This window comes from Lepisosteus oculatus, chromosome 17 (genome assembly GCF_040954835.1).
Source record: "Lepisosteus oculatus isolate fLepOcu1 chromosome 17, fLepOcu1.hap2, whole genome shotgun sequence".
Taxonomy (NCBI): Eukaryota; Metazoa; Chordata; class Actinopteri; order Semionotiformes; family Lepisosteidae; genus Lepisosteus; species Lepisosteus oculatus.
Genome location: NC_090712.1, coordinates 11,514,329 through 11,534,441, shown reverse-complemented (window position 1 = coordinate 11,534,441; position 20,113 = coordinate 11,514,329). Strand labels below are relative to the sequence as shown.

The window sequence follows — 20,113 nt, the reverse complement described above, 5'->3', positions numbered from 1 at the left end:
CCAGATGTGATTGCCCCCATCAGACACACTGTAGACACATGACATGTTTACTAAACAAAACTGCCCTAGACAAGGTAGATCAATGCAGTTTATTATTTGAGACAAGAATGAACATTTCTTTAAATAGTTTCTTGATCGTTGCCATGTCTGACATTAGCTGCCTGAACACGCCGATGATTCAGTCTGCAGGAAGAGGTCAGTGACTTTTTGCACATTCCTTACCCAATGTTTTGATGATTGATTTAAAATCTTCTATAACATTTATTGAGTATAACATTAAAACAATTTAAAAATACTAAATCTTATTACAAATATCAAACCATCAACCACATTCACTCATGTGGTTTAAGAATAAAACAGTTCATTGAAGTTCCCATGAAATTCTTATGACTACAAAACCAGCATTAATATACTTTCAATTCCAATAGGGGCAAAGGTGGGGCCCCCTTAAAATGAGTTCAAATAACAAATGATCTCTTCCAAGGTTTGTTTAAAATCCAGCTTTTCTGTTAACCCATTTTCAGGTTCAGACTGTTTTTTTTTTTAAAAGGAGCTCTCTTTGGTAGAACAGTAGCACTTGTGTCCAGGACTGTAGATCCCTGAGGACAATCACCCCAGCAGATCTCTAAGGGTCCCCCATGTGCTGGCGGGTATACTCCCACACCAGCAGAGCCCCACTCACATGCACATTGAGCGAGCGGGTCACGCCAAACTGGGGGATCTCCACACACACATCCAGCAACTGCAGGAGGTTTGCCGGGATACCCTCCCGTTCATTTCTGTTGGAGGAAAGTTCAAACCGACAAAGAGATTAAAACCCGTCAGCACAGCATGGTCGATATCATATGAAATACATCACTTTCAATTGTAGAGGAACATCTTTCCACAGAGAGGCGGGATCTGTTCTGCACGGCCTCTGACAGGCCCCGCGACTCAAGACATTTTATTTTCTTAATATTTATAGGGCCATACTAGTTTACTGCTTTGTGGGAATTAAATGGGAACTAGCAAACAAACCTCATCGGCGGAAGGCTTCTGTCATTTTGGATCCAAGCCATAGCAACAATGTACTCCAAATCAAATGCAAAAGCATTGAACGGTTAAACGTAATTTGTTACAAAATTTGTTATTTTACGTTACGCATAAGTAAGAGATTACCACAATTCTAAAAATGCAGTTAGATTTATATGAAAATGCTCAGCTCTACCCACCGTGTTGAGTTAACCAGAAATAACATTATGGTATATTACTTTAATAGAACAATGTAGTCTGTAAACTACATAAATAAAAAACCCAGGAAATCTGTTATATTGGCAACACTCAGCCCTTAAGTCATACGACCCACAGCTGAACACCAGCCAACTCAGATATGAAAGAGCCAGAGCTTCAGTTATATCTGCACTGCACAATAGGCTGGAACCAATAGGGGAAGTACATACTGATGATAAATGTTCCATCTGGTCCTGACAGCAGAAACAGTGTTTGCTTTGACTGTTCTACAATCATATGTGCCATTCATTCAATGCAACATACCAGATAATTTCTTCTTTACAACACCATATGGTTACATCCCATCAGCTGTAGATCTAGTTTGCTTATTCATGCCATTATCACCCTGTGGCAGCGGAAGATCTCTGCAGCAGTAAAACTGCTGTCTTTTTTTATGTCCATTCAAGATCAAACTCTGTGCAATGGCATCAATTAAAGGTTGACGAGGATGCTACATTAAATGAATTTTAATTTCTGGTAGATTTAAAGCAGAAGAGATAAAACATATTGCAAAGTATTGTCTATAATTGCAATCATATGTGCACACATATATAACCCAACCTATCTGTACATTTGCTCTAACTGCACACTTTTGTGCTATTGAATACCAATATAGGAATAATAATAGGAAAAAGGATTACAAATGAAAGAAGACTGCTTGGCCCATGCCCTTTGGTTGCTGATTAATAATTTAATCCAAGGATCTCACCTAGCCTTTTATTGAAAAAAGTCAGGGTACGGGCTTCAACAATTGGGCTTGGTAACATGTTCCATATTCCTACAACTGTTTGTTTAACAATGCACCTGCTGATCTCAGTTTTATATGCCCTTCCATGTAGTTTCAAATTGTTTTCTGGTTTGTGTTTCATTGCAGATTATGTTGAAGTTCAGTTTAGTTCAATGTCTTTGAGGATTCTGAATTTGTTAATCAGGTGCACTTGTAGTTTTCTCTGTTGAAGACTACAAATGTTCAGCTCTTTTAGCCTGTCAGTGCAGCTCGTTCCTTCAGCCTTAACCTAGATGATTGATATAAATTAGAAGAGCTGTGGTCCACATACAGATCCCTGGAGTACTAATTACATTACTCCAATTTGAGTTTTTTTTCCCTTATCTTTCTATCTTACCTTCCTTTTTACCTATTAACCAGTACCAAATCCAAAAACACACATTACTTTAAATACCTAATGTCTGTAACTTGAGAATTATTATTATATGTGGAGTTCATTATCTAGGAATCTAAGCTTTATCATCTCACTCACTAGACCTTTAAAAAGCTTTGCCTCATACTTTTGTGCAGCTGTTGAACCTCCAGTCATTAGCAAAAATTTAACAGGACCTTTAGGATATAACAAATCCTGAAGTTCTGAAGAGCCATCAAGTATTATTTGGCAAGGCACCCTAAACCTTTACACTTGCAACAACAGTGCACAGGTTACAGATTGCAAAACACACTAACAAATACCATTTCACAAGGTCAAATACAAGACTGTAATTGCATGCTTCATTCTGTACTGTGAAGTGCCATACTGATATGATCCTAGACATGATAAGTGTTTGTAAACAAATTAATGCACAAGCAAGCCTGGGCAGGTTTGTAAATCCACATGGTGTAGTGGGAAGATTTAAGCAATTATCTTAATTAAACTTAAGAGTATCACTAGCTTGGAGGCCGTTTTAAATTAGAAGCATCTGTCAGCAAGAGGTGGAAGAGGTAAGAAAGTAACGGACTGTTTGTGTGGAAGAGCATTATCGGTTCAAAGACAAGGGAGGAGTTCTGAAACAAGCAACTGCCAGCATTATAACCAGAGGAGCCACAGACAGTAGCAGCACAGTGCAGGTCACTGTGGCCTATGATAACAGCATGTGGCAAACAAACACCCCTGCAATCAATGTCTTCTTCAAGACTCCATTCATTATTTGAATTAACAAACGGAAGGGCACCATGACCTGAGCTGCATTTCCCTAAGTGCTGTCTACAACCAAGTGTGACGCAGTCCTTACATCTCTCCCTGTATTCATTGGAGCCATAAAAGATCGATCTAATCAAGAGCTGTTGTCAGGCAAAACCAGATTTTTGGAAAACTGACAAATGTTTACAACTATTTACTATTTATCACTCTTAGCACTCTGAAAAATATGTTTTAGATCAATGTTGAAGTCGAAGACTGCATCTCCCGAATCTGTTTAAAAGGTGTCTGTATAGTTCTGGCACAGGTCTATCAGAAACAAGGAAGTGCTCACCCCAGGAGCAGCAGGGTTTTTTCTGGGAACTTGTAGTCAGCCAGACTTTGACTGTTTGCGGTCTGTTCCACGCCCACTATACTGTAGCCTTCAGTCTTCTTTTGCTCTAGATAGTCAGCCAGCTGAGGGGGCTTCACCTGCTCAGAGAAGACAGTAGACAATTCACAATGATTGTAGAAAACACCTTTTTGGCTCCAGAATCTTTGACAGCAATTAAAATCAAATATTTGGTTCTGCAATACATGGATTGTTATTATGCATCAGCACTCGCCTGGATGAACTCCCTGAATTAAACTGTTTTTTTTCCATTCGGAATACAAAAAGGTAAAATATGGTGCTGCACCTTAACCAACTTCTTGGGTATTAATCACAGAATAAACAAGGGCTAAATTCTAGGTGACTGAAATGAGCACAACTCTAGTAAAGAGACAGGAGAAAAGAGCCAGGAGAGGCAGCAGAACTCACCTCCAGCAAAGGGAACCAGAGCTCTGCAGACACACTGAGAGCCTGAAAGTGTTTGTCACTAACATAGTGGAGGCTGTCCAGCACCAGTGCAGAGGCCCCGAAGATCTCACACGTCCGGCACAGACCTGTATGTACACAAGGTTGAAAAAATGTCTCCCCAGATACATAATAGGTGAATAACCATTTCCTTATTTAGACTGACAGGTTCTTTTTTTTAAGAGCAGAAATACCTAGTCTTTCATAATATGACTACTTTCTTTATAATTATCTACAGTAAAATTTAAAACTATTAAATCTTTTAACAGAAACAGATCACAAATTATCACATCACAAAAATAGCAAGACGGGTAATTTCGGCCTAACTTAGAGTTTAATGTGCAATGCCCGATTGTAAATACTATCCCAGTGCGTAGCAACTCAAACTGACAAGCAGCACTCTCCTGGAAATCTCTTATCTATGAATGTAAATCTATGCAGGTTACACAATGCAAAAATTAACACATTTTCTGTTTCTCATGAGGTTTTCAGTATGGTAGCAATTCATACTAAACCACTTACGGCAAGAGATCTGTCTTCATTTATACAAGATGTAGTAATTGCTGCCTATTTTTCCCATATAACAAGCTGATTTTCACTCTTAAGAGCTTGGTTTTCATGAAGCATTGCTGAGATTCTTGTTTTCTCTCATCTTTTTGTATGAGGAATTGAGTTTTTATTCTTTATTATATTTTAACTTTTTAACTATTTTATTTATTTTATTTTCACTTCTTTATAATAAAGGCTCATATGTGTTAAGTGCAAATAGTACAGGATAGCACCAGATGTCTATGTATTTGGTGCAACGATACAACTACTGTACCACAAATAAACAGGCATGTTAATCTTTTCCTAACTATGTTTATGCATCGGCTAATGACAATAAGCATGTTATTTAAATACTTAATCAAAACTGTTATAAATTTTCACAATTAGGTAACATTACGTATTAAGGTGAGGCTTTGGTGTTTGAGGGAACATTGTTGAGTTCTAGAACTAATCAGAGACTAGAACATGGAAAATAATGGAATTTAATTTAGTAGTTTTCACCTTACGCACAGTTTTTGAGGAAGAACTAAAGCTCGTAGAACAAGAGGTTTCTGTACACTGCAAGAAAATGCACAAACTCAATGATGCAATTATTAATTTAAGCCCTACACCGAAACAACTACAGTTAGTGCTTACAACTAATTAATTTGTAATGAACCTCATGAAGAGCTCAGCTTTAGAAAAACTGAAGAGTCTGTTAATAAGAACTAATGTGCCCGTCTTACCTCCAAGGTTAGTAGGTTTGTCAATCAGTGAAGCCACCACAAGGAGAGCGCTGTTGAGCTTGCCTAAGCGGGCAGCTCTCTGCTGATACACAAGCTCTAGATCCTGATCAGGGACACAAAGCCTCCAAGGCATCATCTTCTTCTGCACTTCCACCCACTCCAGCTCCTTTTCGCCATCACCTGCACAGCCAGGACAACAACGACCTCAATGGAAAGTCAGCAGTAGGAATGACACCAGAAAGCTGGTCTAATTCTAACAGTTCTACCAAAGCTCAAGAGGTGTTTAATGAACAATCTGCTCATTTACAGCAACCACAACGTACATTTGTCCTGCTGAATCCAATGTCCGACTTCCAGCTTGCCCAGATCTGTCCGGAGGTTTCGCAGTGGAAGCATGGAGTTTATGGGAAATTCCATATGTCTTTCAAATTTCCACACCGGAATCCATTCATCATCAGCCAGTTCAGACAGACTGGGAAAGGTGTAGAATATGGTCTGGAAAGTGGGGAAAAAAGAGGTAAAGTTAGACATGATGGCTAGAAACAAAAATTAGTATTTTGCTCACTAAAAAGGTAACAGCATACAACCATCTATATTTAACATCATTATGAATTTATATTCCACATCAGATAATATTGATTAAGCTTTAAAACACACCTCTATGCTGTAGTCCTTCAAAGGGTGAAATGTTCCAAAAAAAAAGTGATCCTGAATCCTCTGCCAGTTCTTTACAGCATTCCTGTTGGCAGGAGGACAATCTTACTAGAACAACTGCCCATATGATAAAGGATACAGAGTAAATTTTTAAATTCCACATACTAGCACAGAAAAAAAAAAACTAAGAGGCAGTATGATGGACATTTCCACATAATACAAATAAGTCTGGGGCCTGCCTGGAACTGTATACCCACAGAGTACATACCCGGAGCCTTGCATGGCCTCTGTCTGCTGCAGGCTGGCCTGCACCAACCCAGACAGAGCCCCCAGCTCCGGCTCATCCCCAGGGGCCGCCCCCTGGAGACCCCACAGCCGCTTCAAGGCCAGCAGGGCGTACAAGCGCACGGTGAAGTTGGGACTGAAGCACCATTGCAGAGTGACGCCTAATGCTCTCCTCCATTGTGCACCCTGTCAACACAACAGCACGGTTATTAATAACAGAAGTCCAACACTCCCTTTTCGGTTATCGCAGTACAATTCACACGATGATGGCTTTGGGCAGTGGTCACTCAAACACAGAACACACAATGCAGAAGAACAATGAAAACAAAATGTTTTACCAGGTTCAATATCATGTTTAAAGTTTTTCCATGCACAAAATATTTTTTTCTAATAACCCAGTAAGCACTTAAACCTAGAGGAAGGATGTCAATCTTTTTCTTTTAGAACTAAAAACTTTTTAAAAAAGCTATCTTCATCGAAACACAGATTATACCTTGTCCTCCACGTTTTGAAGAATGATGTCAAAGTGTATTAACACAGACAGGAACGTGCAGATGCTGGTTTTTGTCTTCTCTTGATCCTACATATAAATTATATTCAGTAATTTCATAAAGAAAACATTGAAATAATCCCATTTATTTATATACCTTTAGAGAACTTTTAATTTGCAGATTAGTAACAAACAATTACATTCATATCCTGTTTCAAGTATATTTCCTTAATATGGCTCATAATAAATGTAATGAATAGCACACCTCTTGAAGACCTCTGACTAAAATAATTGCTGAAATTGGATATACTTTTACTTACATCAACATATAAAGTGCCTACAGAAAGTCAACAAACACTTTCTGAAGTAATTCATTTTGTGGCCTAACAGCCTAAAATCAAGATACATTAAATCAGAATGTATTTTACCTTTACTTACTCATTGTAATACACAACCTCCAAGTAGAAAAACAAATGCTCTAATATTCTGAAAAGTAATAAAAAATTAAAACCTAGAAAATGAGCTGGATCATTTCGACACACCCCTGAATTAGGACTTGGTGGAAGAACCTTTTGCTTGAATTATAGCCATAATTCTGTTTGGACAGGTCTGTACTTAAATGGCAATGTTTAAGCTTGTAGTGTATTCCACATCACCAGCTCACCAGGAGGAAGCAGGCCCACAAGGTGTGCAGCAGTGCGGGGTGATGAAACAGGACCAGAGTGATCAGCCACTCAATCAAGTACTTCACTGATGCCTGGTTACTGCAGAAGCCGGCCTCATACACCCTGCCCAGGACACTGGCTACAAACCCCTGCAGAGAGCACAAAATTCCATGAGCCTCACTCCAGAGACCAAAGTCAGCCTTTAAGTCACTACCTCCTGAGTTATAGGCAAAGGCTGGTGTTTTCATCTAATGGGGTACTTAGAAGGCAATAGGATTTATATCATACCAAACAGCTACTGAACATCAAAGTAAACATTACACCACTTATACCTGTATGTTTTAACAAAACTGAACTACACTGTTTTTGGGTTTAGATTCAATGGTTTTGGAATCATTTTGATTATTTCAGCATTCATAGTTAAGTGTGATAGCCTGGGTATAGTTGTTGCTCAATGTTGTTACATTATTCCCCTTATGCTGCTTAATGATTATAACTTCAGTGATGAAGTCCTGGGACCTTACTGCTACTCTCACTGTGGGTTCATCCAGACTTGACAATATTTCAGCTGAACAACACATCCTCTTTGTGTATATTTATATATACGTGCACATTTATGTAATTATGTTTATGTATATTTATATGTGCAGTGAATGATATAACATATTCTATTCTCTTCAATCAAAATTTTTTAAAATACAGTTCCTTGGTTCCACAAGATCACAGAAACCAAATGAATGAGAAGCTCACTGGTCCTGCAGCCTCTAAATGATTCTGCAGCCTCTAAGTCTGAGGAAGTCCAACAATAGTTCAACATTTTTTTAAACTGGAGTGAGAGCTTGATGAGGCAGTATGGACGCAGATCTACAGGAACCTTCTGCATTCCCTGTCCTGGCAAGAAGGGGTGACAGCAGCTGTCACCAGCCTGTGCAGTGACTGTTATTCTGTATGAGAAGTGCCTTTCCTAATGCGTGTGTTATTACACGGCAGAGAGAAGCTGACCTCCTCCAGTCTGGGCAGCAGGACAAGCAGAGTCTGCCACACTCTATTCTTCACGCGGTGCTGCAGGGAGTTGCCATAGTAACGTACTTTGGATTTGGTCACCTCTTCATCCTGCAGGGAAATGGGAAAAGGGAGTGAACAAGAAGGCCTGGGGGGGGCTGTGTTGTTGTATGTCAACACTTGACTGCTGTAGAATTTCTGCATGTGAAACGGACTAAGAGAGTAGCCCTGAGGTCCTCAGTTTGGTCACACAGCCTTGCCCAGAAGCACTCGCGATGCCCAGAGACACACAGCAGCTGTGTGAGAATCAGAAAGAGACGCTCCCTCAACTAGAGGAGTGTAAACACCATACCATTTCATTACATTTCACTAAAATAAATATTCCCCCTTGAAAAGGAAATAAGACATCTGTCACAATAGTTAAACAACTTGGTTCAAGGTCCTGGACACGTGAACTAAGTCTTGAGCTCGCTGATTTTTCACTTTTAACAAACAATAGCAACAAAATCATCCATATAGATACTTATTAGCTTTTCACCACAATGTTCAGTCTCTGTTTCAAATCCTACATTTTTTTAGTTAGAAGCACCACACTTTTCAATACTTAAACCAGTCCAAATGCACATGTGGGAATTTCATTCTGAATATCTCTTTTTTTATTTAAATACCTTTTTAAGAAGCTGGAGAACAAGCTCTTCCATGAAGGTTTTATGAAGATTGTTTGAAGGATCCAAGCGGCTCAGAAAGGTGATGGCACAAACCCGGGGATAAAGATCATCCCTCCAATCACTGTAAGACAGCACCCAAAATGGCACCCTCAGGCAGCTTACAAACTCTTAGAAATTCAATGGATACAGGACATAATTGCCTACATAATGGCGAGCAGAATGACACACCATTTGGTACAGGTTAACACTAGTATACAAAGTTGTACAAATATTTGTTTTTGTACATTGTTATCAAAGCAGTATTTATCCATTTTCTAACATTACACTCCAAAGCACATGCTGCATTTCTCATTATCGCCATACAGGTTGCATACTGGCTTTGCCTATCCCTTTGGTTGCATATTTTATCCATTATTAAGAAAATTCAAAGTTTCTAAATGAGGGGAGGGCAATAGGCCCGGCTAGCTTGTTTGATAGTTGTATCAAATCTAGTGGTGTGGCATTTGATGTTTTTGATTGTATTAGGATTAAAAAGGTCCTCTTGTGCTTTAAAAGCACTGTTCTACACATAGAAAAGAAATGTTTGATTCAATCCAATGATAAATTCCAATTCTCAGTTTCATCCTAGCTTCCAGGTTATACGTTCAATAATGTGACAGTGCACTGTAACACTCAAGTGAAATGAGTTTACCTTTTGACAACAGTATTTGCAGCACATTCATCTCCAAGTTGTTCAACATATGTCTGTACATCTTGAATCAACCTAAATCAAGAAACACCTGTTAAATTCAACACCAAAAGCTCTGACACACAAAACAATAACTGAACTATAAAGACACAGTCAATGTAGATTCCCTACCTATAGATGTTACCCATATTAATAATTACCAGCATTAAGCATTAATCTTTCACAGTCTGGAAGAAAAATAAAGATCAACTAACCTCTGGTCTCTCCTGAAGACAGGCCCATGAATGCAGGCTTCTGTGATAATGTCCAAGTGGTTTAAGGCACTGGAGAAAGCACTCTCATCCCCAGGGTCAGGAGGCAGCCAGGTCTCACAACAGTGTTTAATGAGAATGTTAAAGACTCCCATTTTCACCTGGGACATTTCAATTAATTCTGAAGCAATCTGTATAAGAACAAAAACAGGAATGATGGTGGTGTTTCCAGTGCCTTATATATAGGTGTTTAATCTTATCTCTGTTGGAAACTGTCAGTTCTGGTGTAAAACAGAAAATGAAACTGAGCTGCAAGCCAAAACATACATTTTAAGATCACCAGTCATATTCATTCTTCATTCTATTCTTTACAAATGCCTATTTTAAGATGATGGCTAGAAGACCAATTTAGAGGAATACAGCAAACAAAAAAAATCATATTACAGCTCTTGCTTCTTAATCTATGATAAATATAACACAAAAAAACTCCTTTGTGTATAGTGTTTAAAAAATACAAGCTCACAACTCCTGAGTTTATGACCTGCACTTTCCTTGCAGTCAAAAGGATGGATGACCTGCCAATATTTTCTGCAGCAATTAATCATATGATGAATTCCGTCACCAAAGGGACAGAGGAAAAGTGTGACTCAGAAAGCATTGAATATGGATTAATAATTCTCCCTGTTTTTTTTAAGTGAGTTTTGAAAATAGAGGACAGTCAAAGAGTTGAATTAATTTGCTCTATCACCCTTTGTGCGGAACCTCATCTTTGTAATTTCAGATTAAAAAGCAGACTATACTTGTGCAATAGGTCCCTAAAATAATCTGAACCAAGATCATTCAGTGTCATATAAGTGAACAGAAGAACTGAAATCCACTTTAAATTGCTGTAGCAACCAGTGCCATTTACAGAGGATGGGAATTGTGCACAAGAGGGCTTTTAGTTAGCAAACAATGTAGAGGTCAGTCATTTTAAAACCCATTTAATACTTTAGAAGATAATCTAGTAAGTAAGATATTACAGAAGTCTAATCTTAACAATAAAGCCATGCATGAATATTTCAGCATCAGGCTTAGCCACGGGTTTGTTACAAAGATGCAAAAGATATCAGTGGGACACTGTTAGTTTCAACTGATAGCATGGTCTCAAAGGTAACACCGAGGTTTCTAAATCTACGAGCATAACCTCTATTTTACCACAGTTTAGCCTAAAAATATTCTGGCATATAAATCTAACTCAATATCAGATCCAAACCTGTAAATTGCAGGAACAACAGCAGTATTGTCTAACCCAGTCCTCATACAAAGCTAACTGTCCTCAGTAAAGCAACCAAAATCCAAGGCAGAACAGACACTGTATGACCCCCTAGATACAAACAGATTTTACCTCCTTCACCGTAGATGTAATCAGACACCCTTCCTTGGAGCTGAGCTCCAGAACACTGTGGTCAAATGCAAAGAGGACGAAGCCTTGAAGAGCTGTCCAGAAATCATGTGGATTGCTGCTGAGGCCTTGGACCACCTTCCATGTCACAGTCATAGCCTCCACGCACAGAGATGCATCTGAAAACAATAGCTGTTGCAGAGCAGAGACAAGCAGGCTCAGGTTTGTTACCAAGCATCCTATATTCACTCATATAAATGCATATCTCTAATGCAAAGATTCTGATTGAGTTTTTGGCTTAGTGCACGGGTTTGCTCTAACCTATCATCGTTAAAAATGATAAATACAGTAACAAGGATGAATGTTATGTTAAGAGATCGATCAATGTCAAGAACCTAAAATGGATTAACAAGTCAATACTTAGGTATTTTATTTGAACCACTACGACATTTATGCTGGCTAATAAAAAGTTTCTTGAGTACATCTGTATGGAAAGAGAGGACTAAAGAAGCAGACCTTGGGAAGTACTGTTCTCATACAACACAGCACTGGCAGAACATGGTCACATGGCAGGATAGCCAGGGCCTCCAAAGCTGCTTTCAGAACAATGGAAGGCTGAGGGACGACAGTGTTAGGCTGGACATGATGCTTAAACACAAAATGCAGACACGTCCACTGGTCCTGAACAAACTGTGCAGCCACTCGGCCCCAGCCCTGCAAAGAGGACAGCTCTTCAACGGTACTGCAAAATAAAGGAATATGAGCATCAGCGTGGACTGACAGCAGGACCTGAGCAATGAATGAGGAATATCTCACAGAAGTACTTTTTAATTGTTATGTTTTGGTAAATACAGTATGCACACAAATAACACTGAACACAGTCTTTCATTTTGTATTGACTCTATCAATAACTACGAATCTCATAACGGTTTATATGAGAATTTCTACCTTTACTCTGCAACAACGTTAGTAAACACATTATTAAATGACAGCTGTTACACTGACCCCTGCTGGTCTCCACCGGCATCAGGTTTGTCCAACGCCTGGTTCATGGGGGCAGATGAGATATGGGCAATTAACTCTGCGAGAGCCTTGGTGGAATTAGAGTCAAGCTTCTCGTGGTGTCTGTCTACCACCTCACAGACCCATGCTAAAGACGCCATGCTTACGGACCTCTGGACTTGCGCCTCCAGTTGGGGGCACTGCAAGGAAATACAGAGATTAAATTGCCTGGAGTGAATGCAGACATTATTATAGTGTTGGAATAGAAAACGAAATCTGCTCTTCTTACAGATTTTGTTAGAAAAATGGGACATCCATCTATGAACATTTAATACACACACAGGCAGCAGTAATAAATTAAAGGGAATGTGATACAAGAAAGTTCATTTTTTCTTCTGTAGAATTCCAACAACAGAAATCTGGTCAAGTCTGGACTTTTTTTTTTGTTCCTGTTAAAACTTTGTTGCTTATAACATTACATAATATCAAAAGTGTTCCAAAGGCCTGACATTCTCCATGTTAAGAGCATCCGAAGCATTAGCACATGGTCATCTATCCAATGGAAAACTATGCCATCTAGTGTTATAAGTTTATATATGACACAACTGCAGCAAAACAGTAAATCAGTGATGTAAAATAAACAGTAAAACAGATATATCAGTGATGTACCTGCTCTCTCTGCAGTTGCAGGTTCCTCAAGCAGCTCTTGAGCAGTGACAGGATGAAGCTCTGGAGCCAGGAGGTCCTGTGCCAGCCAACTGCAGTGTACAGTCTGACCAGCTCACGTAGCACAGAAAGATACAGACGGCAGCGCTCAATATCGGAGAGCTGAGAACCACAACAGATAGAAGAAGAAGAAGAATTTGTTTCTTAAACTGCAATGCTTGAAGGCAGACCAGACACTAAAGACACTATATTCCACCACAATATCATTTTTTAGTTATAGGTACAGTTATATACTCAGTTTCCTCAATAGTCCGAAACACATGGTAATCCATAATACTGCAATCTATGATGCAACCAAAGTACATTCTGGGCTGTCACACAGAGCAAAACAAAAGGACTGGGAGGTTAATTGTTTAAAAAGTGAAAATGTAAAACACAAACAAGTTGATATGTGATGGCTCCATTTATTATATAAAAAGAAAGATGAAAATGGCCAACATTGACATGTTGCAGCACAGAATGTCGTGAACAGTTGAAGGACACACTGGATAAACTCACTGTACACAGTTCACTGCTCAGCCTCCTCAGAATGTACTCCAGAACTGACCCAGTGCTGGCCAGCACAGCTTCTTCTAAAGCAGTTATGACAGAATCTGGAATTTTAAGAAAGCACATTAACTCAAGGAACTCCTGTGTATAAATTCTCCTATTCGTGCTGTACAAAAGTACTGCATAGTAATATATACATTTCTTTGGCATTAAAAAGACTGCAGACTAAGGTATATCAGGTGCTCAGTTTAGTCAAAATTTAGGTTTTCACTTCTTTTGGAATAAATATAACCAGTACTCTGTGCAGTACTGACCCTGGTGAGCTTTTCCCTGCAGAGATAGGCTATTGTCTTTTCCGTGACAGAGCTGCAGCAGAGCGAGCAGTAACTGCAAGCTCTTGTCAGTCTTGTGCACAGGCAAGTAGACATTGGTGCTGAGTCTGTGCAGCGTGTCCATAAGGGGGCCCAGCAGTCGTCCCAGTCCAGGCTCAGATGCTCCTGCTTCACTGAACAGTACAAAAGACACATCAGCATACTGTACGTGCTATAGGTGTCAAGACAAGATGACTCCAATTAAAACATTCAGGCACTGGTTTCATTGGACAAGGGTTATTCCCCTAGAAAGGAGAACCTTTCTGATCTTTGCCGGCACAGTTGTGAGGAAAAGTTTATGAACCATTTGGGATCATCTGTATTCCTGCATTATCTGCTCCTAAAGGGTGCTTTGATCTTCAGCTAACTAATAATAATAGACACAAAAACAATCTGATTAAATAATTAACACACAAACGATTATGCTTTTTCTTGTCTATATTGGACACATTGTTTAAACATTCACTGCTTATGCTGTAAAAATATGTGAACCTCTAGGATAATGACCTTTAATAAAGGGGGTAATTGGAGTCAGGAGTTCCAATCAATGAGATGACATTCAGGTGTGAGTTTGAGATGTCCCGAACCTATAACAAAACCCACAAAGGGTGGTTACACACAGAGTCTGCTCTTAACGTCTAACATCTAGTGCATCTGAACAAAGAGCACCTCTTCCGTCCATGTTGCTCCTCCAGATCAGCAGCCAACAGTATTGCTCTTGCTACCAGCTCAGCATCACCCCAGTCTGGCAAGGTGCTTGGGAGTCCTGAGAGACAAAACCATGACCTCTAACTGTTTTGTAAAGAGAAACAAATAAGGATTCTAATACAGTTTTAACAAATGCAATACAGTGATAAGCTTCAAAATGAGATAAATCATCAGTTAACACAAGTTGTGTGACAATTTTCCCTGGGAGACATACTGTACAGTAAGAAATTGCTTACAGGATGAGAGTACAATTACAGGACACTTCCCCTCACCTGTGCTTGCAGGAACTCTCAGGAATGACTCCACCAGGTTCTGCACAAAACTGCACACTGTCACACTGTCTCCATTTCCTGAATATGTGTTCTTGTCATTGACTCCAGGCTTGAACAAACGCTCATTGCTGTGCAGCCAGTTACAAAGCTGCAAATTGAGAGTTTTGTGAGATTACACATGATTCAGAGGTCAACAGGACTTATCATTATCATCAAGAATGAGCCACACTTCCATAAAGTTCCAATTATAAATGAAGAACAAATGAGAAACATTCAAGGAAGGGGTTTTCCTTTAGAACTTATTGTTCCAATTTAAAAAATGTGAAGCATGCATTGCATTTTTTAACAATAATGTCCACCCTGTTCATTTTGTATTCAATAACTCTGCAGACCAATTGCTAGGAATATACCATTGGGTACTAGGACATAATGGTCGTCTTACTTGAGTCCAGAGCAACGCTCCTCTGCACAGTGACTCCTCCGTTCTGAAATGCTTGAGGAAGCTGAAGACATCCTCCAGGGTTACTGTGGTCTGTGGATACATGCAGGCCTCAGACACCAACGGTGAAGGAAGTACTTAAACAATCGGTTTCTCCCAGGAGAAGAAACACTATTCTTTAAATTAAAAAATGGAATTCTAAAGCCATCAGCCTGATCATGTCCCCAGGTGGTGAGGTACAATTAGGAATATTCAGCCAAGGGCCTCTAAGGGATCTATCAGAGGCCCCTGTGACTCACCACGCATCAACAGGCAAGCAGTGATGTCAACAAGAGAAGCATAACTTCTCAAACTGGTGCCATCTCCTCTGTCAGGCATGGGAAAACAAACGTGTGTTGCCATAGCCAGTTTATATCAAAAACACCTTATCAGACACCAGGACACCCCACACTGTAGGAGCGAGAGTTTGAAAGCACAATGTAAACTTATTGAGAGATGGAGAAAAGAAAAAGATTAATGTCTTTACAAAATAAAAACAACTAATAAAAAAAAGGTTTAAAACCCTAAATGCCACGGCCTTGTGAAGTATTACTTGTATCACAGGCATGCAAGAAGGCAGGTGATTCTCTTACCACATCAGTTAAATTCAGGGCACTCTGGAGCAGGAAACACTGAGCAGCACCTCGCAGCAGAACCTGGTGAGTAATCATGGTACAGCGGAGAACCTCTCTGAAAAATAAAGATATACATTGCTTCTGACCCATCGGTTTTTGTTGCACAATTACCTGGTCATCAGGGTGAGGGCTCTGATTCAGGTGAGGGGGTGCTAAAATGAAACATTTCTTACATTCAGTCATTTATGTATGGAATACAGATATCAATTGTGTGCTGTTAGCATTGCAGTAAGCACCGTAGATTGAAAGCAGTAGCCCGGGAGTCCTACCTAAGAGCACACAGACCCTCCAGTCCAAGGGCTGAACAGCATGGGAGCTGGGATAGTGCCTGAGAGATGAACAGGAGGGGAACAGCACACCAGTGACGACATGCCAGGTTCTGAACCATCTGCAGCAGCACACTTCCTGCAGGAAGGCAATATGGAGACTGGTATGGTATTTCTTCAATGAAACAATCACTTAACTATAAGATCTGTAGATCTAGGCAGCACCAGTAAGACAGACACAACCAAACACAAAACTACAATTAATTTGGTCTCTGGAAACCTGGCCATTTCAGTTTGAGATATGCTCTTACCTTGTTTCTCCTTTGGCAGACTACTGATGAAAGTCACTAGAAACCTTTGCAGCTTGATTGCCAGTTCAGGGCACTCCCCGATGCTCTGTCCTACAGACCTAACACAGCAAACCACTATCGTGAGGTGTACATTTTTATCATCTTCTAATGCAAAGGAAACATTTACACATTACAAGTTCTTATTTCAGAATTCTCTCAGTAGTGTCCTGGAGAGAAAGAACTTCTCTACTTCAGGGCTTTTCTATATATAATGGGATAATCACAGTAAACTTTTTGGTAAACTTCCAACAATACGTTTTGTGGCATAATATATTTCCTTTATGTTTGACGTATATTTTCTTTATGGGCAGCTGTTGACAATAACTGATGTTTAAATAACCTGGCTCACCTGTTAAACAATGTGCTTTCTGCCAGGACATCCAGGAACGGACCCACAATGAACTGTAAAAATAAACAGAACAGTCATCGTGGTTCAGTTCTGAACTTTGTTTGGGGAAAAAAAAAATCAACGTGAGTACTCTTAGAAGATTTAAAACCTGGACCTGCTGCTTAGCTTTTTATCGTTCTGAAATGTATTGGTTTCCGTGAGTTTCCAAACTTCATACTTCATTAGCTGAGAAGTTCTAGACTGGAAAACCCCTGCATCCAGGAAGAATCGAAGAAGCTCTTTTTCTCTATAATTCAACAGGTCAGAAGGATAGTGTAGAACAAACCTGCCATGCCTACCTCAGAGAAGCCCAGGGAGAACATGGGCAAGTCCATCACAGACATGTCCAGCAGGTGGCACACCCCTACTCTCATCACAGTTTTATTCTCACTGTCGAACATCCTCCTGTACACACATACCAGCCAGCTGGGGTGGAACCAGCAGCGGTCTGGGACAAAACAGATGGGAGTAAGAACAGGGAAACAACTGGCTCAGAGTTTTGCTCAGTGGAAAAAAACTGCAACAAAGAAAAAGAAGAGAAGGCTTTAAATAAGGAGATTTTATTGTGGTTCCTACTTCAAATCAGTTTGAGGTTTTATAGGCTGTGAACTGTCATATGTGCCAATATCAGGTGCTTAATATTTTAGGCATTTTTCATCTTATTTTAAGAAAACATGCGTGGACCAACTTTGCTTCTTAAGCAGCATCAATTGTACCAGAGATTGTAGTTTGTAAAACATAAAAATTGGACAAAGGAATGCGTTATGGGCATCATATCTTTCCTTTAATACAGCATTCAGAACATTACCTTGTCTATCCATCATAGACACCTCCATGAGTTTATTAATTCTGTTCAGCACAGGCCTGACAACATGAATCTAAAACAAAACAGATAAGGAATTATGTGAGGTGTTATCTGGACTTCTTTCCTGGAACTGTAATGGAAGCATTTGTATTCATGTCAAAGAGATACTATTTTATAAGAATATATATAGTGTGTTTTAGGTGTTATACCTGGTTTTCATCCAAAGTCTCCATTATTAAAATGTAATCTTCCCAAAATCCCAGCAGAAGCTGATGTTGGTCTGGAGCCCACCAAAACAGACTGACCCCTGCAAACACACATGGACAGGGCAATGACATGACCTACCAGTGTTCCCTATTCCAGCCTTGATTACGATACTGGACCTATTTTTGGAATCCAAAATTTGTCTTTAAAATATCCATCTTCACAAATACGTTCAGAAGTATCACCTTTGCAACTACAGGGGATGGCACTTGTAGTTATAATATTAAAATTAAAAGAAATACAAATGAGCAGAAATGGCATATCCAGTACTGAGCATTACTCGGCTGTTCCTCATACCGTTAATACACTCTTACCGCTGGCCTCTGGTGGACCGCTGTGGAAAGCAGTATTCGTTGCTTCCGAGACGGCAATGCATCTCTTCAACAAGTAAAGGGCTCTTTTGCGCGATACGTTGTCTCTGTGAATCAATCCGTTCTGAACGGTCTTCCAGAAGCGCTCGGAGAGCCGGGGGTCTGGGTATTCGGTGGTCTCGGCACAGAGCGAGAACATGTGGTCTGAGAGAGCTGTCAGGCACAGCAGGATGCGTCCAGTCACACTGGGGCTGCTGTCCTCCACCTGCCAGACGCTTAAATCTTCTAAGATGCGTTGCAGCGTATCCGTTTTCCTCATTTTGCTGTAGTTCAGAAGAGTGGATAAAATCCTGATTGTCACTTTTGACACTACGTGATCTTTATGTTTCCTAATGCAAGTGAAAGCAGCAATAAGCACTCTGTGCGTCGTCCGTGGCTCAGATGAAATGAATGGTAGTGCAGCAGCTATAACCTCAACAGCGATATCTGCATCCAAGCACCCATCGCTGGACAATTCCAAGCTGTCCTCGTCAACCCCTGCAAGCATAAAAGGCAGAGCGGTATCTACCACTCTCTCTGCCGTGTCAGAGCGGCCACATAGTCCGAGACAGGCGTTTAACAATCCGCAAACCGCAGGGATAATCTCCCTCCTCTGACCGTTGTTATTATGTTTGCTCAATTCTTTTTCACGGGAAAATTTAAACAACAGCGGGAAACAATGATCCCACACTACATTTTCTACCTTATCGAGAATCTGCCTCTTGTTTGGTGGATTACTGGAAGCCCCATCACCAGCTGGCGTGCGGTCCAACACACTAGCAATGTTTCTGATAAAACAACTTAGAGCTTCTACCGTCTGCGTCTGAGGCCAGGAATCGCTTCCCCAGCAGAGTGAGTCTAAAACAGCCCCAAAGTCCCGGCAGTTTAATAAAAGAACATCTATTAAAACAGAGGTCATTGTGTGCACCGTTAAGCACAATAAAACTGAAAAAGGAGCAGGCACAGTCGAACACGCTGTCAACACAACTGCATTTAAGATAACTTCCGGGATTCCACGTGCTCTTCTGGGCTACGCATGCTTACGATTACGTCATCACGACGTACTACGGCGGTGTATATAAAAATGCAGTCGTCTCCCAAGGTGTATTGGTTTGTGCTTTTTCTTTTACGGTTTTCTGGTAAAATCGGAAACTTCCAACAGATAAATTTGTGCGCCCGTGCAATTAAAAACCAGACATTATCCCCTGTCCACGATACATACTTTATTTACATGATCATGTATTTACTTTTTACGTTTCCTTTTCCTTCTTGCGTTAAGCAATTGTTTAGTGTCTCTGTGTGTTGAATGGGACTTCGATTTGACTTATGAATCATATCTATAACTCGTATACTGGTAGAAAATGTTAAGCCAACGACCTCTCACTCTCCTAAAAACCCACAACAGGACATAATCCCTTCACATGGATTGTGATCTACTCCAGTTATTGAGTCTGAGCACTGAATCTCGTCACGTAAACGAGATCTTAGGCTAGCAAAGGATGAAGTTATCCACCATTGGTGACCATCCAAATTCTGACTTGTGAGGAGGTGACACACCCTACAGAGTTCTTTTTTTCTGGATCAAAGGAATGTTCTACATAGATCTGTCAAAGGAAATTAAGCTCTCCAGTTCTGAG

The 20,113-nt window shown here is 40.1% G+C and overlaps 1 protein-coding gene across 1 annotated transcript; it reads right to left on the bottom strand.

The window, feature by feature from the left end:
* Positions 1–75: 75 nt before the first annotated feature.
* tarbp1 (TAR (HIV-1) RNA binding protein 1) lies at positions 76–19,487 on the bottom strand. Its single transcript, XM_015363082.2, has 30 exons — positions 18,441–19,487; positions 18,072–18,169; positions 17,866–17,935; positions 17,357–17,505; positions 17,019–17,071; positions 16,631–16,728; positions 16,323–16,458; positions 16,012–16,108; positions 15,383–15,472; positions 14,941–15,088; positions 14,630–14,726; positions 13,904–14,094; positions 13,599–13,693; positions 13,044–13,202; positions 12,378–12,574; positions 11,889–12,114; positions 11,376–11,564; positions 9,992–10,179; positions 9,741–9,812; positions 9,050–9,170; positions 8,382–8,492; positions 7,379–7,528; positions 6,718–6,804; positions 6,208–6,410; positions 5,943–6,024; positions 5,609–5,780; positions 5,286–5,465; positions 3,976–4,100; positions 3,511–3,647; positions 76–779 (listed from the first exon to the last, which is right to left on the bottom strand). The coding sequence occupies exons 1-30, from the start codon at positions 19,393–19,395 to the stop codon at positions 626–628; spliced, it is 4,830 nt and encodes a 1,609-aa protein (XP_015218568.2). The 5' UTR covers positions 19,396–19,487; the 3' UTR covers positions 76–625.
* Positions 19,488–20,113: the final 626 nt, after the last annotated feature.

Bases quoted from the DNA above. Each gene is read 5' to 3' on its own strand.
- tarbp1 (XM_015363082.2), bottom strand. From the start codon at position 19,395: ATGACCTCTGTTTTAATAGATGTTCTTTTATTAAACTGCCGGGACTTT. The intron at 14,727-14,940 runs GTGAGGGGAAGT...TTTGTCTCTCAG, and splicing joins GAGAGTTCCTGCAAGCACAG to GACTCCCAAGCACCTTGCCA. The intron at 9,813-9,991 runs GTTAGTTGATCT...TTCTTGATTTAG, and splicing joins GTCTTCAGGAGAGACCAGAG to GTTGATTCAAGATGTACAGA.